At 38.3% G+C, this 21241-nt stretch overlaps 1 protein-coding gene across 1 annotated transcript in view; it reads left to right on the plus strand.

Moving 5' to 3' along the window:
* LOC140244289 (glycerophosphodiester phosphodiesterase domain-containing protein 5-like) overlaps window positions 1-21241 on the plus strand; it is a 71766-nt gene that overhangs the window by 20798 nt on the left and 29727 nt on the right. Inside the window, exons 2-7 of the mRNA XM_072323935.1 lie at window positions 11481-11632; window positions 13042-13145; window positions 17868-17961; window positions 18857-18916; window positions 19483-19581; window positions 20536-20629. Of these exons, the coding sequence (XP_072180036.1) occupies window positions 11534-11632; window positions 13042-13145; window positions 17868-17961; window positions 18857-18916; window positions 19483-19581; window positions 20536-20629 (550 nt within the window). The 5' untranslated portion in view covers window positions 11481-11533. The remainder of the gene's footprint in view (window positions 1-11480; window positions 11633-13041; window positions 13146-17867; window positions 17962-18856; window positions 18917-19482; window positions 19582-20535; window positions 20630-21241) is intronic.

Genomic DNA, 21241 nt, shown 5'->3' on the forward strand with positions numbered 1-21241 from the left:
ATTTAACTGAAATCTCTTCCCTCATTTGTAAGTAACCCCCCCCCCCCCCCCGACCCGAGCACGATCTATATACAGTCGGACCCCATGGAAGGCAGTAAAGGTAGTGCAGTTGAATATTATGTGCTATCTAGCCTTCTTGCCAGATAAAAATGAAAACAAACAAACAAACAAACAGAGTCACGATTTGTTCATTTCGCTTTTGTACGTACGTAAGTGAAGACTTGTGCGCATGCCAGGCTATCGGGAAACAACATTTTCCCATTTCATTTGAACTACGTGCGGTCGCGATTACGTCAATGTTTCGTGAAAAATAACCCATATAACCTTCTCATTTTAACACTGAGTTTGACAAAGCTTCTGTATGCCATTAATTTGCGTTGGCGTTTTGATTCCCCCCCCCTTCTCTCTGTAGGTCTTTGAATAATAGTTATAAGGTGTTCCGTCAGTTTTTCAAAAATATGTGGATGACTTGTGATAATAATGTATCATTTTCTTTTCAGATATCATATCTTAATTTGGTCTTTAACAAATTTAGGAATTGCAGCTCCAGATCTGTTTTGTGGGCAATTTTCAAAGCTTTTTTGCTAACAGACGCATGAAGCCTCTGAAAGTAAGATACTGTATACAGGTCTGCACCTGTTCCGGTGTGTTACACCTAAATATAGGCAACAGAAACGTCACACCATTTGGGAGATGACACGCGGAAAGTTCGCCGAGCGGTTTGAAGTTTCTCTTACTTTGGTTTTCCCATGTCTCATACCCTCGTTTTGTTTCCCTGGCCTCCTTTCTCAATTCGCCATGGTAGCACGTGACTAAGGCACCAACGTTACAAACGACATTTGAAAAGTGTTTTAAGCCGCTACATGCGTTTGTGCGTTTTGAAGAGATATAAGATGTCAAGATCTTGCTCGGCTATTTTTGAGTTGTATACGTTGTTGGAAGCAGTGCCGCAGGAAATTACCATGGGGCGATTCCCGCAAACTTACGGACAAATTGAACCAGTCATAGCTGGATGATGTCATCGGTTAAATGTCATACAAGTCTCTCAAGATTTTGTTCTCTCCTCGCGGGTAAACAGAGCGTGGGTGAAGTCTCTTACCGCACCAACCGCGCACACCCACACTTTTCAAGAGAATGCGCGCCTTGCGCAGAGGCTAATGATTTCCTATTTCAATTTCCTTCAGTGTTCCATCTAATAGACTTCGTTTGAGGCTATTTTCTCTCTCACCCCCCTTTTTTGGCCATTCGCCCATACACATTCCCTTTTCTGGGTGCAACCTGCACAGAAGTCTCGCTTTCCATCATTTTGTCTCGACTGCGTTTTGTCATTTGAAGAATTTTGCACGAAATCCAGCCACCTTGTCTTGCGCACCTTTTTTTCTGTCGTTTTGAGGAATAATACTTTGGAAAATAACACCCTGAGTATAAAGAGACAAGCTTTCGTGGTACTTGTTTCATCCTTATTTTATCAAGGTAAGTTCGTTCGCAACATCTTGAGTTGCACATTTATGATAACATTTTTCTCTCGATGTCCACATCGAACCGTCAAACTGACGGTGTAGCAACTCGCAGACCCTGCTATCGTACTGCTTGTGTAGCAAGTGCGATCGGCAGTGTAGACAGAGTTCTTATATTGCTGTACGTGCATAATCTGTCTATAGATGCATAATTTTCACATGATAGTTTACTCAAATGTATAGAACATCCTGTTTCAAGTTACACCGATATCATAGCCATGTTGCCTTTGTCATCTATTTGTCTGTTTGTTTGTTTGATTGATTGATTGATTGATTGTATGTTTTGGGGGACAGGGTGGACACCGTACGAAATGCAGCTATTTTTTTTTTGAGGGTTGTGTTTTTTATACTTTCAGCGGTTTCGAATAATTAATAATTATATTACCTCGCCCGCGGTGAACATAATTACTGCAGTAATATCGGTTGCTGTTTCGTGTTTAGTCACAAGTCTTATATTACATGGTCACGTGATTGTTAACTTCACTAAATTTATATTTTTTAAACCACAAAAAAAAAACACAAATGTGTGTCCTTTCAAATTATTTTAAAGGTGACGTGACCTATAGGAAGAATTTTCTAAATATGCACCTGCAGTCGTACTTTCTGACTGAATATACGTGTATAACCACATCTGAGACAACAAAATTAACGCACTCTGAATTCCTTTAAAAGACACGATATGGAGATCACTGGCTCGTGGATTTGATCGATCTTCGATAGCAATAAAATTGCCTCTATCTATCGGCACACTTCCTTTCTTCTCATTTCATCCTCCTAATGTTCTTCTCCTTGACTTAATTGTGATATATCATTTCAAGTTTTGTATCCTTTCGACAAAGCAAAAGACAGTGATTGATTGCCCATTGAGTCATTCTCTTGATGGATTTTCCCCTTCTCCTTTAGGGATTGCGAAAGGAGCGGAAAACACTGCCATAGCTTGTCGGGGAAATGCTTCGCGTCATCTGTCAGTCAATTTAGAGCCATGTTTCGAGCACTCCGATCTGTTTGATTTTGTTTTAGATTAATCCTTCACAATTATATTTAGGCATCTATCCTTAGGTATCCCAGGGAGGTGGAAAGAGGCTCTTTCCACATCCCTGGGTATCTCTAATTATCATGCTATAAAACAGCACAGTAGAAAGGAACGACGTATACAGTCACAGTTCTAATATAGTATACCTAAAGTATAAGTTATTACCGGTCTTGACTTGTAAAGTACATTACAGCTTAATGTCTGTTTACTCCGTTGCTATTTGTGTCATGAAAATAATTAAACCAGGCATATATCACAGGCCGACTTCTACAAGCAATTGAATCACTTGCACCAAAATTATCAAAGGATTATATGTCTTTATAGGATTGGCCAGTTCTGAAAAAGTCTCTTTAAGTTTTTATGATGATGTTAGTGAGTGGCGAATAAAATCTAAAAAGTTAGTGAGTTAAATCTAAAAAGCATGATACATGTGGTAGTTTTTCAATAAATTTGATATTTTTAAATGAATTTAAACGAAATTAAATAGGCCTACTACCCATCGCATTATGAAATTGCTGAATTGGTGAACTGTTCTGGCTTACTAATAGTAAGTTAGGTTGTAAATAGGTTGTTGCAGGTGCTGACGTTTTGACCTAAAACAGGATTTTTTTTTTTTTTTGGGGGGGGGGGCAATTTCAGTTAGAAAAGCCAATAAGAATTATATGTTCGAGGTGATGACGTCATTGTCTCGTCTACTTTGCATAGTTTGATAGTCTTCATTAACACGCTCACCTAATTCAAATTATTGCAGAAATTTCACGGCGTTTCTAATTCTGTGAGGAACTTTCATTGATCGTTCTGTTCGTTTGATTTTGATAATTTTATCAGAGTCAACCTAGACATGGTGTGGCCCTTAGGATAGTAGTACTGATAGTGTATAATCAAATCATAAAGTGTCTAAGGAAGGCTGTCGTAATCTGAAACTGAGCACTTGTATGGAGCTTGTTGCACTTGACAAGGCAATGATATATGATGTCGTGACTTGATACTGCATGGCCCAACAAAAAAAAAATGATATGAATTACAGAAACACCACACATGGGCGTGGTAAGAAAAGCCGATTCGTTAAAACACTTGTGCGTGGTGTGGTCACGGGTCTTTGTTTGCGAATATCCCGTGTCAGTGACTCTCATTAATGTACCGCTTGATTTGCCACTTGACCCACAAAATAAAAAAAAAATAAAAATAAAAGAACACACAACAACAGGAACAGACTCGACTGAGATATGACGATGATAAAATATGATCACCTCACTAGATTATGTGAGATGTTTGGACGTATTATTTTCCATTCTAGCAGGAAGGCTGCGAAGATTTCACATAAACACCTCGCCCAACCATTTACGGGATAATGCATAATCGTTATCATCAACATCTTGAACAGATTATATTTTCCTGCTCTGCATAATGATAATACGTAATTTGTAGAATACTGTGATGATATATGTTCCGAGGGAGAAAATTATCCAAACTAATTCCAAATCTGAGCAGATATGAGAAAATCTACACGGCAAAACAAGACAGAGTCTTGCATAACTTTTCGTATACATCTATCATTTTGTAAATTCAAAATGGATGAATAGTGTCACAAGCTTGATTTTTGCATATCAGTGAATATTCTATTTACAGGACGGGTACATTGTATGTGCAGCCATTCCCTTAATTCAGTTTGCTAGATAACGCAGAGTTATGGTTTTGTCAAGGGATTTTATACTACGATTGTTCTGCTAATCTGATCGTAACTTGTTTTTGTCATGTTTAGAATGTGATTGCACTTCTGAAGTCATTCTACGAGTATAGTACTCATATAGCTTTAGGGCATCATATCAAATGATTTTACACGCCCTGCTTGTGCTGAAATAAAAAACAACAACAGAATGAGGGAAAAGAGGACAAACTTCAGAAAATGATAAAGTAAATCGCGTCAGCTTCATTGTCGACTGCAGACAAGTCTTTCAACTTGTTCGAGTTCCGCACCCGCACTCTAGCGGCTATAGGAAGGACTCGGGTTCCCATGCCAGGGGGCTAGACTCCGCATCAAGGGACTTTGTTGCCATGGCAACCTTGAGATGTTTGTGAGTCCCCGAAAGTAACACCGCATCCTGCTTTAAAGAGCACGTTCATGTAGGAGCAGTTGAAATCTCCAATATACATCACTTTGTTCTCCTCCCTGTCATGACTAGTGCGTGGGAAATATCAGATCGCAGTGATGAAAATGACATTACCTATTTATTCACTTATATGGAACTTTCTTATAACCAAGTTTCAATTCCCTTCACATGCTATGCACATTATTATTATGTGCTGCACTCTACAATAATTGAGGAAGTTCCGGTCATTGTTTATAACGCATAATGATACACATATTCGTGCATTCCAGATCTACACAGATGAAACCACCTCCAAATTACCAATCATGCAGAGTGCCTTACAGCGCCTGGATTGAGGACGTTCTCACAAGGTCTCTCTTGTCACTCATATTTCTCATCAGATCGTTAGCGACTTATCGTATCCCAACAACAACCACAAAAAAAAAACTAGAAATGTCGCTACGGCGACTGATGCCTCCGCCATAATGCATGATTCTCCCAATAGGTGTATAGTACAATGTCTTGACAATGTGTGATGACAGTTTCACATAACTGGCAAAATATCGAAATAACAGGTTTGTCAGAAATATCTTGAATGTTCACTTTCCACGAACTGGGTTTGCTATAATTGTCTATTAAAGAGTGCAGGTACACATATTTGGGGAATTGAAAATTTTTACTTGACTTCTGACCGACCTTATTATAAGTTTATGCATTGAGTATAATTTTCAAGGTATGAAGAAAGAGTGTAAATACAGTACAAAATATTTTTTTTTTCATTTAAACCTGACCTTTGATCCTTAACCTTTGACCTTTGACCTTCTGGCAGGAAATTTCCAAGAGAATCTCCATCAAGTAATACATGTACATATATTAAACACTTTTAAAACTAATAATGCAATCATTGCATATACTAGTATACATGTATGAGGGAAATACAGTAGTAACATTTTGAGGAGTTGACCTTGACCTTTGAACCCCTGACTATTGACCCATGACCCCTAAATTCCCTAGATAATCCCTGCCAGTCAGTACATGCATATGTACCATGTTCCATGAAGATACATTGAACCATTTGCGAGAAAAGTGATATTGCAACATTTTCACCTAACCTTTGACCTTTTGACCTTTGACCTTATGACATGAAACTCTCTCTGGAGAATCCTTATGCAGTAGTACATGTCTACACTAAGTTTCAAGAAAATAACTGCGGGCATTGCATAGATATGGGGGAAATAGCAACATTTTTAGCATTTGACCTTGACCTTTTGACCTTTGACCTCTTGTCAATGTCACTAGAATCTACTCAACTAATTGTCCCATCATACATCATCCTTGGACCAAGTTTGGTGAAAGCTGCTTCATCCAGTTTTGAGTTATCACATAAACAGATAAATTTTAGGATTTGACCTTGATCTTTGACCTTTGACCTCTGTCCGATTTCACTGAAAAACTTATCAAGTAATTGTCCCATCATACATCATCCTCCAACAAAGTTTGGTGAAATTTGCTCCATACAGTCTTGAGTTATCGCGTAAACGGATACAATTTCATGATTTGACCTTGACCTTTGACCTTTGACCTTTAGCCGATTTCACCCAAAATCTTATCAAATCGTTGCCCCATCATACTTCATACTTGGACCAAGTTTGGTAAAATTCCAGTAAATATTACTCAAGTTATCGCGTAAACGAAAGCGGACGGACGTACGGACGTACGGACGTACAGACGTACGGACGTACGGACGTACGTACGGACGTACGTACGGACGGACGGACAACCCGAAAACATAATGCCTCCGGCACCACTTCGTGGCGGAGGCATAAAAAACTATGGTACGGAGCACTCTAAAGAAAACAGAAACTACCATTTCCTTTTTTGTCGCACAAACTGATGGATGTCTTGAAACAAAGAATGATTTATGTATCAAATGACAAAAACTTTATAGTGCTATCATGATGATCATCATAATGCTGATTAATGTAATGATGATGATGATGATAGCAGTGTTAAAAAATGGTAATAGTAAAGTGTTCTAGCGTTGTTGGTACCAGACAAAATCGAAAGAGGTAAAAATGGTTGACTTGAAAATGTCATAAAGAGTCGAGGGGGGGGGGGACTGAGCGCAGTATCAGTCAAGGAATATGTAAACATATTTGCCACTCTCAATTTGAACCTTGAACCAACACTGCTTTACATTATTCCACCTGGTATTTTCAACTCCAAGATATGAACGTCTCACAGTTCTACAGTTTTACCATCTGACCATTGACAGTTTTCCTGTGACGTATGAACCTGTGAAATTTGTGCACTGGCACATAAAACTTGAAGTGTTAATGATCTTCTCATCTTTTTTATATATCCGATTTGTGTTGAACGTCATGATCTGTCCGTCTGATTTTAACTTGACTTAAACATGTTTTTGGAAATTTACTTCATTTATATATTTGTGGCAGTTTATGGATTATGAAGACTGAAAGAGCAGATATTTTTCTTTCTGTTGCCATCAATAGTTGACGAATCACCTTTAATTTCTCGGAGAGTATCGTGACGACCATGTTCCAGTTTCTTTGATACTAGAGGATGATGGATGTAGAGCCCCGATAAGTTTATTCTGAGAACTCCGTCCAATTTCCAATCTCCGTCCCCCCCCCCCCTTTCTCTCTCCCTGCCCCCCCCCCCCCCCCATCTCTCCCTCAATTTCTTGCTCTCACTCTCTTCAGTTCCATTCATACATACGGGTCCTCAACTTAGTTGTCGTGCTTAGTACGATAAGCGCAATGCGCCAAAAGTATTATAATCCTATATCATGTACAACCAATAAACCAGACGTTGACTTCCTGGCGCTCACTTTGTACAGGGCGTGTATTCGACAATTGAGACATCGATAACTGCGCAGATAACCATAACTAAGAAATGTAATAATGATTTCAGTTTCATTACACACATACATACTTGGGTATTATGCTGCTTTTATTTACAGCCAAAGGCAAAACAAATTATATATACCTATACGCAGCTGAAGGAAAAACGTAGAGGGGTGGTGTGGTTTTGGTTTAGATAGGGATTCAGTTTTTTTTTTTTTTTTTTTGCCAGATTATAATTAGAAACTACTTATGAAGTATTAAAGAGCATACAATTCTAAGAGGAATTAAAAGTTTGTTTAATTAAAATCGGCTTTTAAATGGCTGAGATATCAACACCCCCCCCCCCCAAAGTAAAACAAAGTGGTCCTAATAGAAGATGGGTCCCAATTGTATATGCTCTTTCATATTTCATCGGAGGTTTCTCATTATCTCACAAAAAGTTGGAAACCTGAAGCCCATCTTAACCAAAATCATGTCATCCCCTTTAATGTATGTACGACCAGAGAGTGAAGACAGTGTAATGGTAAAAAAACAAAACAAAAACGAAGGCAGAGCCAAGATCAGTTGATTAAACGAAGGGGAGACAGAGAAAAATGAGAAGGGGTATAGATAGAAAGAGAGATAGATCGATAGATAGATAGATAGATACATCAATACGTACCTGCACATGTACCTGATACATAGAAACTGGCAAATATATATATATATATATATATATATATATATATATATATATATATATATATATATATATAAACTGGTAAGATATAGATAGATAGATAGATAGATAGATAGATAGATAGATAGATAGATAGATAGATAGATAGATAGATAGATAGATAAATAATAAGGTCTTATTTATCCAGGGTAGCCTCTTCAGTGTCTACCAGAGGGCCCTGCCATTATTATTACCCCAGCGTTGCCAGGTACCCATTTATACACCTGGGTCGAGAGGTACATAGTGGGTAAAACATCTTGTCCAAGGACGTAAGCACTGGGCGGGATTCGAACTCGGGTCCTCCGGTCGGGAGTCGAGAGTCTTATCCACTATGCCACAGCGCCCCCACAGATAGATAGATTGATGGATAGACAGAGAGAAACAGATAGATTGGTATATAGATACATAGATACGTATTAAATGGATAGAAAGATAATAGTTCAAGTAGACCCCTTACCTAGAAATTGAGAGTGAAGCAATGTGGATAGATAAGGAATGCCCTGATAACAATGCGTGAAAGAGATAAGCGGCAGGATATTTGGACAACTGGAACCCGGTGGTTGTGGTAATTTGCTCACGAGAACAATGCGTCACTCTCAAGTTCATACCATGATGGCTGCAATTCAAATAGCGGTCGAGGTTTCTAGAGGTCAATCGTTACAATATAGTGACGGTTCAGCTATCTTTTACGACTATCTGCTTTGACCTACCGTAGCCATTCATTGAGTAAACTAACTTGTCGTTGGTATCCTGGTAGAGTCGATGCAGTGTCGATCCGGCCGATCTGTTCATAGAATTCTCCTAGGTCTTCGTTCCCAATTTTACAACAATTCGGTGATAATCTTGCTGTTCTACTATGAGGCAGTCACTGAGCTTGTGACAATGTATATTTTGGGTGTGTGCATACGTTTATATTTATAATTTGTTTTTGATTTTTTTTCGGAACATCAAGAGGGTTTCTTGATACATATTTTCGTGCGTGATACATATTTTCGTGCATGATACATATTTTCGTGCGTATACCCACGTCGGTGTCAAATCTTTTCCACAGATTTTCATGTCGCAAATTCTCTCGTTATTTCCGTGAGATTCATTAATCTATCCTGCAGGAGTTGTTGTTGTTGTTTTTTTTCTCCCAATGAGTGTTACTATTTTAGTAGGTTCTCGACTGTCTTTGCAATTTTCATATTATGCTCTTATTATTCAAAGCAGTTGCACCTACGATTGATCCAAGCAGCAGATTTTACATAGGCACACTAAAACTTAAAAAGAAAAGAAAATAACGACACGTAATTAGCAGATGATAACTGTTGAGCGAGCTAAGAAAACATGAGATAAACATCTTGGCACCTATAAGTTCCATGTTTATGTATATTTTTAGATATGTTTTTGCATCGTGACATTCGTGATTGCCCCACGGGCCATCGAGGGTAACGTTTCCGCCCGTGAGTCAGGGGCTATGAAGGGAAGAGAAAGTGGAGGGATGCATGAAATCCTGTGAGCTATACTTGAAGAGACCTGCGATATACAGCACCGCATTTACTGATTCTTTGTACACATCAAAGTGAAGGAAATCCGCTCCAAAAGAAATGTCCAATAGAGTAAAAATCGATCTGGCACAGGATTGAATATCTTCTTGTTTCAATCATTAGTGTATGGGTTGAGCCATTTTAATGCATGCTCTTCTGCAATCAAACCAATAGCAATCAGTATAATTGACCAATATATATCCATTTATTATGTATTCATTCATTCATTTATTATATATTAGTTTATCTAGATAAGATCTAAATCTAGATTTTATTTATTCACAAGTTGTGAATCACAATCAGTAGCGTGCGTCTAGACGGAGTCTGTAGAATTTTTAATCACTTCCCACTTAAAGGACGTCGTTGAGGAGCAAAATTGGCAAAAACAGTGTTCCACTGCTTGACGAATTATATGCACGCTGTCGATCGAGGAAATCGGGCCATCACGACTGTGACGAGAGAGAGAATGAAATTTGGCTATCAATTTTGAAAATAACCATTCTACCTCGTTCCGATTCCGTACTTTGTCCTTTCAGTCGCGTCGTGAAATGCATGTTCGTAAACGTGTGTGATGTTTAACAACCATTTCGAGGCTAAATATAACGACACTGTCAAACTCTGTGGTCACAGAAATTATTCATGTTCTACGAAGTGAATGCAGACATCGCGACATACATGTGTGGACGGTTTTTCAAAGTTGTTGTGTTTTATTTTGTTTTGTTTTGTTTTAACGAGGTTTATCACGTGCTAGAGGGCGCTATGTAAAGGAAACGCGTTATGCCATCATGGACATTACACTTTATCTTTGCCGGCCAGACACGGTCGTAACGTGTGTTTGATGTTTGCTATCCTCTGCGTGAGGCTGCACCTTTCATTTTTATGTTTTTCTTCTTTGAGGGCATTTCTTCATCATTGAGGACCGAATACCATAATAAATAAACCACTTATTTTACGCTCATTTAAGCTATATAAAGCGAAATGAAGCCTTGACGAAAACTAGAAATGGATGGTCGTAATGACTTTCGATGAGAAGGGGTAATTGGGTCGTAATTAAAAGCAGGGTCCAGGTCGTAAGAGAGAAATTCTTGTGGTAATGAGGAAATAACAAGTTAAATGATGCATTGAGTGGTTAGAAGTCGTTAGAAAACGATGTAAAAACATCCTTCAGTTTGCACAAGCGATCTCTTTTCTTCTTCTTCGTTTTGATTGTGAAAGGTTGGATGCATGTTGTTTTGATTGTGAATAGAAGTAAATAACAGATGAATATTGTTGATTGATGTAATTTACATCCGCACACAGATGACAGGAAAGAAATAATGAAGTTTATACGACATGACAGACATTGTACGTAATTATGCGCGACATTAATGAGTTCATTCAATCCGTCACTCTGCTTTAATATGCTCTCTCCGTTCCTATATCCGTTGTGATATATATATATATATATATATATATATATATATATATATATATAGCGAAAACTTTGAGCAAAGAAAATGGGTTTTCATCGGAAAACCCATTTTCTTTGCTCAACGTTTTCGCTATTTATTATTACAATTGTTTTTGGTCAGTTTTTCCTTCCTTGTTTCAATATATATATATATATATATATATATATATATATATATATATATATATATATATATATATATATATATATATATATATATACGTGCGTGTGTGTAAATCTTATTTCTTCTTTTTTTTTTCTGTCATTCAAATGCAGTTTAACCGATGATACCCCATTTCACTGCGAAGTAACGAGACGTACCACTCAAGATGGGCAGTTCCTGCTCGAGTTGCTGTTCCAGCTGCATCACCTGTTGCTATGGGTGCAGGAGACGCCGATCCTACCCAAATAAGATGACTACTAAAGCGGTATGACCGAGAATCAACCTGCCGATGAGATTGTAATCGGTCTCGAGATGAAAAAAAAAACCAAACAAACATGTATTCTTTACTTCAAATGGATTTCATTTATACAATTAACACAGATTCTTTGTTATATGAGTTGATTAGGATCGATGAGAATAAGGTATCGATAATTTGTTAATGCTGTTGTTTAATATGGCTTGCGAGACTGATATCGGAAGTGCAGGTATAAAACTGTTTTATTCTTTTGTCAGTAGGATGATGGCATTTCTCGAAAGTTAGCTAAGCTTTTAGACCTTATTTGCAAGAAGTGTTACACTGCAAATTTTGATTGATCTCGTCTTACAACGAACAATTTGTCTGTTTTGCTTTTCTCTGTAAATTATAACGTAAATATCTAATCAACTAAATCATTATTGATGCATGATTATACGCAGCTGCTGTCTAACTTGAATGCATTGAATATATTGCATGATATACATGCACGGGGTACATATATATTTCCTATTTTTGCTACGCGGTCCGAAGAATGTATTCACACGATCACTTAGAAATAGAGTGACTCTGCAATTGAAAATGAAATGAAATTCTACTTTGCAAAAGCTCTCTCCAAAAGTAGAAAGAAGCAAAATCATAACGTGAATTCTGACAATGGTCCCGTCCATTGCAATGTAATGCAATGCAATGCAACAAAAAGGAGCACACCAACAAACAGTTCGACCTCGATTATCCGGCCTCCTTTTATCCGGAAATCTCTATTATCCGGACGCGTTCACGCAGTGAAGGACTTTTTTTTTCATCCAAAAATTGAGAAAAAACAGTGACTTTAACATCTTTTCATGGATCTATTTCACTAATTTCATAAGATGTGTATGATAGGTTTCTCAATATCTAATGAGGTAAAACATGTGTGATTTTCACATAAAGATATACTTTATTTTTGTGAAGAAGGGACTACAATTTTGCGCAGGCTAGCATAGATTACACCACCGTTGCGGGGTACGCTACCTGCCTAGCTGCCAGTACACTGGGACGGCAGCTTGGACGGCAGCTATATACATTAACATAGGGTCTCCCATATCCGGCCAATGTGCTTATCGAGGTCGAACTGTAAAATTAATGATTTATGAATATGGAGCAAATTTCACCTTCGAAGAAAGGTAATTGATGTTTTCGCAATTTTTGAAAATATTATTGAGGACCACTTTTATGAAACGGGTGTAGGGCATTCTTTCCTCGGGTGCTTGCAGACTTCCCATGTTTGTACGTGTGTGGTTGTGTGTTTTGTTTGTCTGTCTGTTAATTTTGATTATGTACATTGTCTTTTATTATCATACGATGATATAGAAGAATAGCATTGTACCCTCAACTTTATTTCGTATTTTTGTTGTTGTTGTTGTTGTTTAAATTTCCAGAGTGAGCGAGTCTGGTTCTGCATCATGGCGGTCACATTCCTTGCGACCCTGGCTGACATGATCCTATGGGTATCGGCTGATAACGACTCCAACAGTGTCAACTGGTGAGTAACAACACCCCCGACCAGTCCTTAGTTACCCTTACTCATCCGACGTACCCTCTCGACTCCCCTCTCCTCCACCCCACCCCCTCCTTCGCTCTTAAAGGGATCGTGTAGTTTGGTTGAGACCTAACTTCAGGTTTCCAACATTTTTGGGTGAGATTATGAGAAACATGTTTTGAAATATGAAAGAGCACGTAATTCCAAGAGGAATTAAATATTTATTTGATGAAAATTGGTTTTGAAATGGCTGAGGTATCCAAAACAGAGCGATCGTAGTAAAAGGTGGGACCCACCTTTTACCATGATCACTTTGTTTTACTCTGTTGTTGGATATCCCAGCCATTCCCAAACCGATTTTAACCAAATAAACTTTGAATTTCTTAGAATGGCGTGGTATGTACAATAATGGTTTCTTAGTATCTCACAAAAAGTAAAGCGCCCAATCCGCATCTCCATCAATACTGTATCATTCCTTTAAAGTCCCCCTCCCCCTCCCTTTAATGCCCTGTCTGCGTGCGTGGTTCCTTTAACTGCTATAGAAACTACCTGCGTGTATACAGGCTCACACGTTCTGCCACTGACGGGGAGGGTGTGAGCCAGGGTCGAGGTACCATGCCAAGCTCAAAGCTCAAACAGTTGTCCCAGCACATCTTCCTAAGCTGCAGCAAGTGACAGCGTTACTATGTAAAGAACTTATAAACATGCAAATGCAACAACAAAAGCAAACATGACTGTTATGGGGTTGTCTGCGAAAATCACGACAAATAGCATCATACTTCCATGTCAGAGTCGCATTCCGATTCCTCTTCAGTTCAATTCTATTCAATTCAATTTGACAAATTATATTTTCCAGTAAACAAAATTAAGTATCACGCTTACATAACTGATAACTGAGCAATGTAGACAAATAGATGACAGTCACGTTGTACTATTTGGCACTGATGTGTAATTGAAATAACATCATTTATGAAGTAGTCATACGAAAAACATGATGTGTGCATGGGCAAAATAAATTAGAAAACTATGTTGGAAATGAGGCGGGGAGGCCGGGGAGGTGAAAGGTGGGAATGGGGGTAAGCGCGCCCTTCTTGACCTTACTGATCTATTCACATTTTTAACATAGCGTGTTTTCAGCATTAAAAGAAAAATGATTGTTGTAATAGTGAAGAGATGTTGAAATGAAGATAATCTTGATTCTCTTCTCGCAGCATTCCCCCTTCCCATTCTCCCCGTCCCCTCCCCTTTCCCCTCCCCGTTCCATTTTCACCTGACAACTTCCCCACCGTGGAAGGACAAACACAAATCTTTACCACGATGATCTTACGAGACACAATAATTAAGACAAGTTCGTTCTTCAGTCACTAGTATATCATTCTGGGCAGATTTCCGACGACTTGAAATTCAGACTATATAAGTACTCGCATTCTGTATGAAGGAAATTATTACGGGTTCAACAGCAGAAGACGGAGTCATAGTATGGGCCATATCAACCAACTTTCCCTGCACTGAACAATAAAGAGAAGAACTTACTGTGCGTTGGCGTTGATGAGAAAAAGTGGAAAAGATTAAAAAAATGACTCCGGATATTAGGAGCATCCCTTGTCGATCGTTCTGGTCATGCTGTGTATTGTCATGAAATCCGCTCAGTTCATAAGTTCATAAACAAAACAGGGGAATCTGGGTCACTAAACTACATAATAATATGCGTTATACCCCTCCACATTTCCCTTGTTTGGGAAACTAAGTAAGGAACGTATTCATATTAGATTTCAATTGTTTAAACATCCAACTAAAAGTACTAGTATTCGATTTGATAGGCCATTGCCTCAATTTACAAAGTACATTGTATGAATAAGTTTTACATGCTAAATCTTTTATTTTTGTTAGTGATATTAATCATGAATGAATTCAAACTTCTTTCTTCATTTTCCTTCTGATGTTTGACCAACCCATTTGTAGTTGTATGCCATGAAACTGAGTGAGATGACGTCGTTATAGCAAAGAGTAATTTTCTTGCCTTTATAAGCTGAAATTCTGCAAACATTTTTTTTCAAAAGTCACGAGTTTGACGGAAAGAGATACGGGTACAGAAGGGCGAGATGACAATCAAAATTGATAAAGATGTATAGATGTAACGATAATGATGCCACGCGACGTGCAAAATGCCCGTTTTTACTAAACGATTTAGCAAACCCCCCAAAAAAGTATTCAATTACATAATTGTTTTAATGTGTAGAATTATTAGCAATGCACCGTATGAAGAAGATTTTTTTTTTTTTAAAATTTAAGATTGATATCCGGCTCAGCTTGGTTTCGACGTCAAAATCGAGTAGAGATAGAGATGGAGTAACTTTAAAGGGATGGCACAGTTTCGGTTGAGATGGGATTTGAGGTTTCTAACATTTTTTTTATGATGATGATTTTTTTTTTTTTTTTAGGTAATGAGAAACCTCTTTTGAAATATGAAAGAGCATAGCATTCTGGAGGAAGTCAAAGTTTGTTTGATGAAAATTGATTTTGAAATGGCTGAGATATCCAAAACAAAGCAATCCTGACAAAAGGTGGGACCCACTTTGAACTCCTCTTAGAATTATAGACTTCTTGACATTTCTTAAAGTGGGTTCTATAATATCTCGCGAAAAGATAAAAGCTGAATTCTCACCTCAACCAATACTATATCATCCCTTTAACCACAACGCGCACTGAGGATCTAGTGTACAGGCGGCTCTGTGTGTTACCGATAACGTGCTGGGTTATTCCTGCGGCGAACATCTAGGATGACTCACCCCGCGTAACCTTGACAACATCCTCCCAAAGAGTGCACGAGCCTACAACACAAAGTTGATTCTGTCGAGACATACCATGTGCTATTAAACACAAAGTTTGTAGTTCCGGTCCCGTCAACGCGATTCATCAGCGGAAGTTGTTTTGATTGAAGCGGCGTGATAATGACGACAATATATTGCTCTTAAAGTAGGTTTACACTTTCTCCGGAAGATGATATTAAGATGTCATCACTTATCCAGACGTAATACCATTTTTCTTCGATCTTAGGTTATATTAGTTTGTTATGCAAGATAAATGTGTGAGTGGTTGCATGCATGTGAGTACGGCTGTTGTTTTTGTTTTGTCCGGTTAATGTGTACTTTTCATGGGGTGGGAAATCTGCAATGACTGACTTTAACCCGTTAAGGACGAGCTGATTATGCTTTATGTTATGAAAACAAAAAACAAAACAAAACAAACAAACAAACAAATAAACAAACAAAAAAACCCACCCCTGCTCGAGTATACTCGAGACTACAGAGTCTTCAACGGGTTAAGATAAAGATGTGATAGGATTCACTAATGATGGATTCGTTATATAGTTTTAATTATCTTACACGCTTAGTCAAACGCTTAGTCAAATTTAATATACATGTAGTTCATTTCAATGAAACTCCTCAAACCCGGAACAAGTGTAGCCTCTGATAGCGAAGAAAAGTGTGGTATTCTGATGAAGATGACAAAGATATCAGCCCCTTCATTTTCCCCCATACATGCGATAGATATGATTAATCTCTCATATTCTCCCTATCTACCTATCCCCACTCACACAACCAATCAATTCGAGCTACATTTGATACTGCAATGGAGTGTTTTGCGAATAAGGTGTCTTGACAAAGTGAAATGAGATTTTATTTCATACTCGTTTTGGTTTTTTGTCAGTACTAAACTGACTGACTTTTGACGTGCTCAATTTGCAGAAACCTAATACTCACCAGCACTTGACCTCTGCTCGGTCAAAGTCAATTGGAAGCGTTTTAGGGGCAATCCCATTTTTATGGCCTTTTGCTCAACTTTAGGCTTGTGCTGTCGTTGTTCTGCTGATTGTGTCTGACGAAAGAGACAGTAAGGTATGCTTCGCACTTGCATGTGAGAAAGAAAGATGACTATAATTATGTGATATCACGTATCTAGTTTTTGTTTTGTTTTATTAAATAAAAAGAATTACCTGCAAATAAAAACAACAACAAGCAACTTTACGCAAATCTGGAGGAGGTTAATTGACTAATGTACAATATATGTACATTACTGCCACTGGTGGGATTTACGAGAAAGTGCCTAGATATATATGATAAGTGCAATGCCAAACAGCTTTGCAATGATAATAAGTCTGTTTACATTCATGGGAAAATGTCCATAATTTTAGTATTCATAAAAAATGTACAGTGCACAATTAACGTGAACGTGTTTATCAATCATTCCCCTACACGCCGTCTCCCCCCCAGGTACCAGCGACTATGGTTTGAACCATTTTCGTTCTCATCTTTCTCCCCCTTCTTCTAGCAGAGAAGAAAGTCATTTTTCCTTTTTTTTCTTTTTTTTTTGGCAACGGATAGGACATACTTAACTGAAAACAGGAAGAATTCAAACAGAATGAAGATGAGGAAATGTTTATACATGTATCGCGGAAACGGCTACTGGAAAAAAACATGAAAAAAATCGAAAGCTCAGGCTTGGGAACGGTAGTGGCATATCTAAAGTGTTTAAGTGTGTATGGTAGTTTTATGCTCAGAAGTGCTTCTATATTTAGGTAAATTAGCTTGGGACATATAAAGTAGTAGAGCCTTGAAAGCTCTTGTAAACGTGCAGGACTTTTGGGGGGATTTCAAATTTTCAAATAACTTTGACTGTGTTTCTTTTTTATTTCTTTCTCACCTTGTCTTCCTTTTTCTACAGGGGAATATGGTCATCATCAGGTTTTTGGTTCCCATTCTATATCACCTTCCAAATCGTCTCCTACGTCCTCTTCGGTTACGTAATGCTGCTGATGGTACGTATGACACCTTCCAGTCTTATACTGTCAAAGCCAAGGGATCGTATAGTTTTAGTCGAAACCTAACTTTATGTTTCTAACATTTCTTTGGTGAGAATAATGAGAAACCTCTTATGAAATATGAAAGAACGTGTAATTCCAAGAGGGATTCAACATTTAATTGATGAAAATTGGTTTCGATATGACTGAGATATCCAAAACAGAGCAATCCTTATAAAAGGTGGGACCCACCTTTATTAGGATCGCTTTGTTTTACTATGTTTTTTAATGTTTCAGCCATTCCAAAAGCGATTTTCATCTAATATACTCTGAATTCCTCTTAGAATGGTATCCTTTATCATTATGTCATAAGTGGTTTCTTAGTATCTCGCAAAAAGTTAAAAGTCCAATCCTCATCTCCACCAATACTATGCCATCCCTATAAGCTTCACTTCAAACAAGCTTGTTTTCAGCCTTAGGTACAGTTAGAATCAGGCACACACGAACCACAGGGACCGCAGAGCCATAGGATTGGGGGCTACAACCACCCCCACCCCACACACACACTCATGTGTTAAAAAAAAAAAAAATCTGAAAAAAAATGGGGGGGGGATCACAACACCCATGACTCGTTCTGCAGCCCCTGAACAGTATAAAGAATGGAGTACATAACTACCTGTTCCTTCTACAAGCTTTTCCAATGACAAGAATTCCATTTCAGTGTGATTTTTTTTTTGATATCGATGGATTGAAGTCGATTTAAACAGAAGGGAAGTTCTTGTATCATTTTTAGCAAATAAATGACAGAGCAATAACAATTTGAGACAGGCTGTATTGTATGTCATTAATGTCCACTCGATATGAATTTATAGCCTTTTTGCTTTACTGTTGTCCGATTCTTGTAAAATGGCAGATCTTTGGTTTCCTCCACATGGCGATGAAGGAGAGATTACAGCTTCATCTGGTGCACAAGGTATGGATAAAAAGAAATGATATTAAGGATATGGAATCCTGTTTTGTTTGTCTGTTTGATTTCTTTTTTTTTCACACAAAATGTGACACTCTGTCTGTGATAGACAGTCATAGTTATCATCTGTTTGGATTTTTGTATTGCAGTTAATAGCGAACGGCGACGCGAAGGCGTGTTTATTCTCGGAGTGTCTGAAAAGGAGTGTTCATGCGTAGTTCAAGAAGATCAGCGAGGAAAGACTTCACAATAATTGTTTCATTTTATAAAGTCAATAATGTAGAAAATTACACCCGTAATAACCTTACCCCGTCCATCCGAGCGTATAGTGAGAGTCTTACTTTAGTGAGAGTTTTCAGTAGAAGACGACTTACCGTGCACCGGCTCAGAAAAGAATCTCCACAATAAATAGTTTCTAGGTTTTGCGCAGTGTATATAAATCACGCATGCTGAATCAATTTCCATGTGGATAATCATAATACAATGATTGTCCGATACTGTTTATCGCATTGTGACGTCATCATGTTGACACTGCTCTGTTTGGTTGTTTGTTTGTTTTTAAATCCTCACAGATTGCTCTCAGTATGTCGCTCATCATGACGATCACTCTCCTGGTCTTTGTCAGCATTCGATTGCGACATCTCTGGCACTTTGTTCCCGAATTACTCGAGGTATGATCAAGTGGACACCAAAACTTGGAAATCTATTGATATTCAACTTGTACATTACAACGTAAAAAAACAACAACAAAACAAAACAAAACAAAACAACAACATTACCCCATGGTAGGGATGATTTTTATATCGTACATTGATGTGAGCAGCTATTACACTGACAGTTTCAATACTTTCGGTTATCAAATACGTAAGTTATGACATGTTCGCCTGTTTCCAGGACAGTGATATCGGCAACAGTCAGATAATAATTATGCTAGTTAGATGGGGTGACGATGTTAAGGCCTTTCAAGTCTTTCGTTCGCTGGCTTACAGGTTTTCAGTAATCCTCTTCCTTTTGAAGAAGAAATGGAAGTCTTCGTCACTTGTTCGTATCAAATTGTTTCATGTAAAGGCATATTAAGGAGTTTTAGGTTTTTGCGAAGCGGACGTGCGGGGGGGGGGGGGGGGAGAACACTTGTTCTGCGCTTTCGCAAAATTACTTATCAAAAACGATCTCACATCGTCTGAGTTTTCACGGCCGGTTCTGGGCCAAAGTAACGACGCAGAGAGCTCGACTTGATGGCAGTGATCGTATGGGGGCGCCATTTTACTTTGTAAATGCTTCTTCCCATTGTCTCCCTTTTGAGATCAGGTGATGTGTTCTCGCGCAACTTAAAGCTACTCTGCAGCACTACCCATGAAAAAGAGAGAGGAGAACGGCCAACGCAGTTGTCGTAAACGTCTGCGTCGCAAATCTAAAGCCCCCGTTAGAACTTGTAGTGATGTAGTAGTAACGACATCAAGACATTATCTGTATGTGATTCAGTGGCCTCTCATGAATGTGCTATAATTGCTTCTAAACTGCAAATATCTCTTTAAGGATATTATTTCGTATGTAGTTCATCATCTTATCCTGATCCGATTTGCTTACATGAAGTTTTGTCGCATGCTTTGCCCATTGACAAACAGTACATAGGCCCGTTCCTGCAGTTAGCCGCCGTTACTGTTATGACGATTCTGAGCTGGTTCGTCGCCGGCAGCCTGGGTCCGATGAAGAAGAAAGGTAACACCCTACCCTACCATGTCAGGAGGATAGCACTGGTCATTATTCTGACGTATCAATATGCATGTAATGAGCAAATTATAAATTGTACCCACACTCATAACCCTAACCCTAATCCTATTCCTAACATCAAACTAACTAAACTTTAACCCCATCACAACCCAAACCCTAACTCTACGTCCTTGGAGAAAATAAGACCGGAACGATTGTCGCAGGGGAAAAAAAAGTTGTTGCTTTAACCTTATTACAGTACAATCATATTTTGAATGGGTTCGGATAGTCAAAATTTAACAAGTTATATAAACCATGTTAAAGCTGGTCTAGAGCAATTACTCCCTGGGCCAGTATCCCAAACCCTTCCCCTGACCCTAACCCTAATCCTAATCCTGAACCCAATCCTAACTCTAACCTAAACTCTAACCCTAAACTTTACTCTTATCTTATCACTAACAAAGTTCAGCCGGGGGATAATTGTCCTCAGGGGGTAATTGCCCTGATACGTTTAAAGCTTATCTAGACCTTACTCTTTTAAATTCCATAGAGAAGTGGAAATTCCTTTTGGTCTACTTTCGTGTGGTCTTTGAGCTGTGTGATCACATTATTATTTCTTTG

Source organism: Diadema setosum, chromosome 21 (assembly GCF_964275005.1).
Source record: "Diadema setosum chromosome 21, eeDiaSeto1, whole genome shotgun sequence".
NCBI lineage: Eukaryota > Metazoa > Echinodermata > Echinoidea > Diadematoida > Diadematidae > Diadema > Diadema setosum.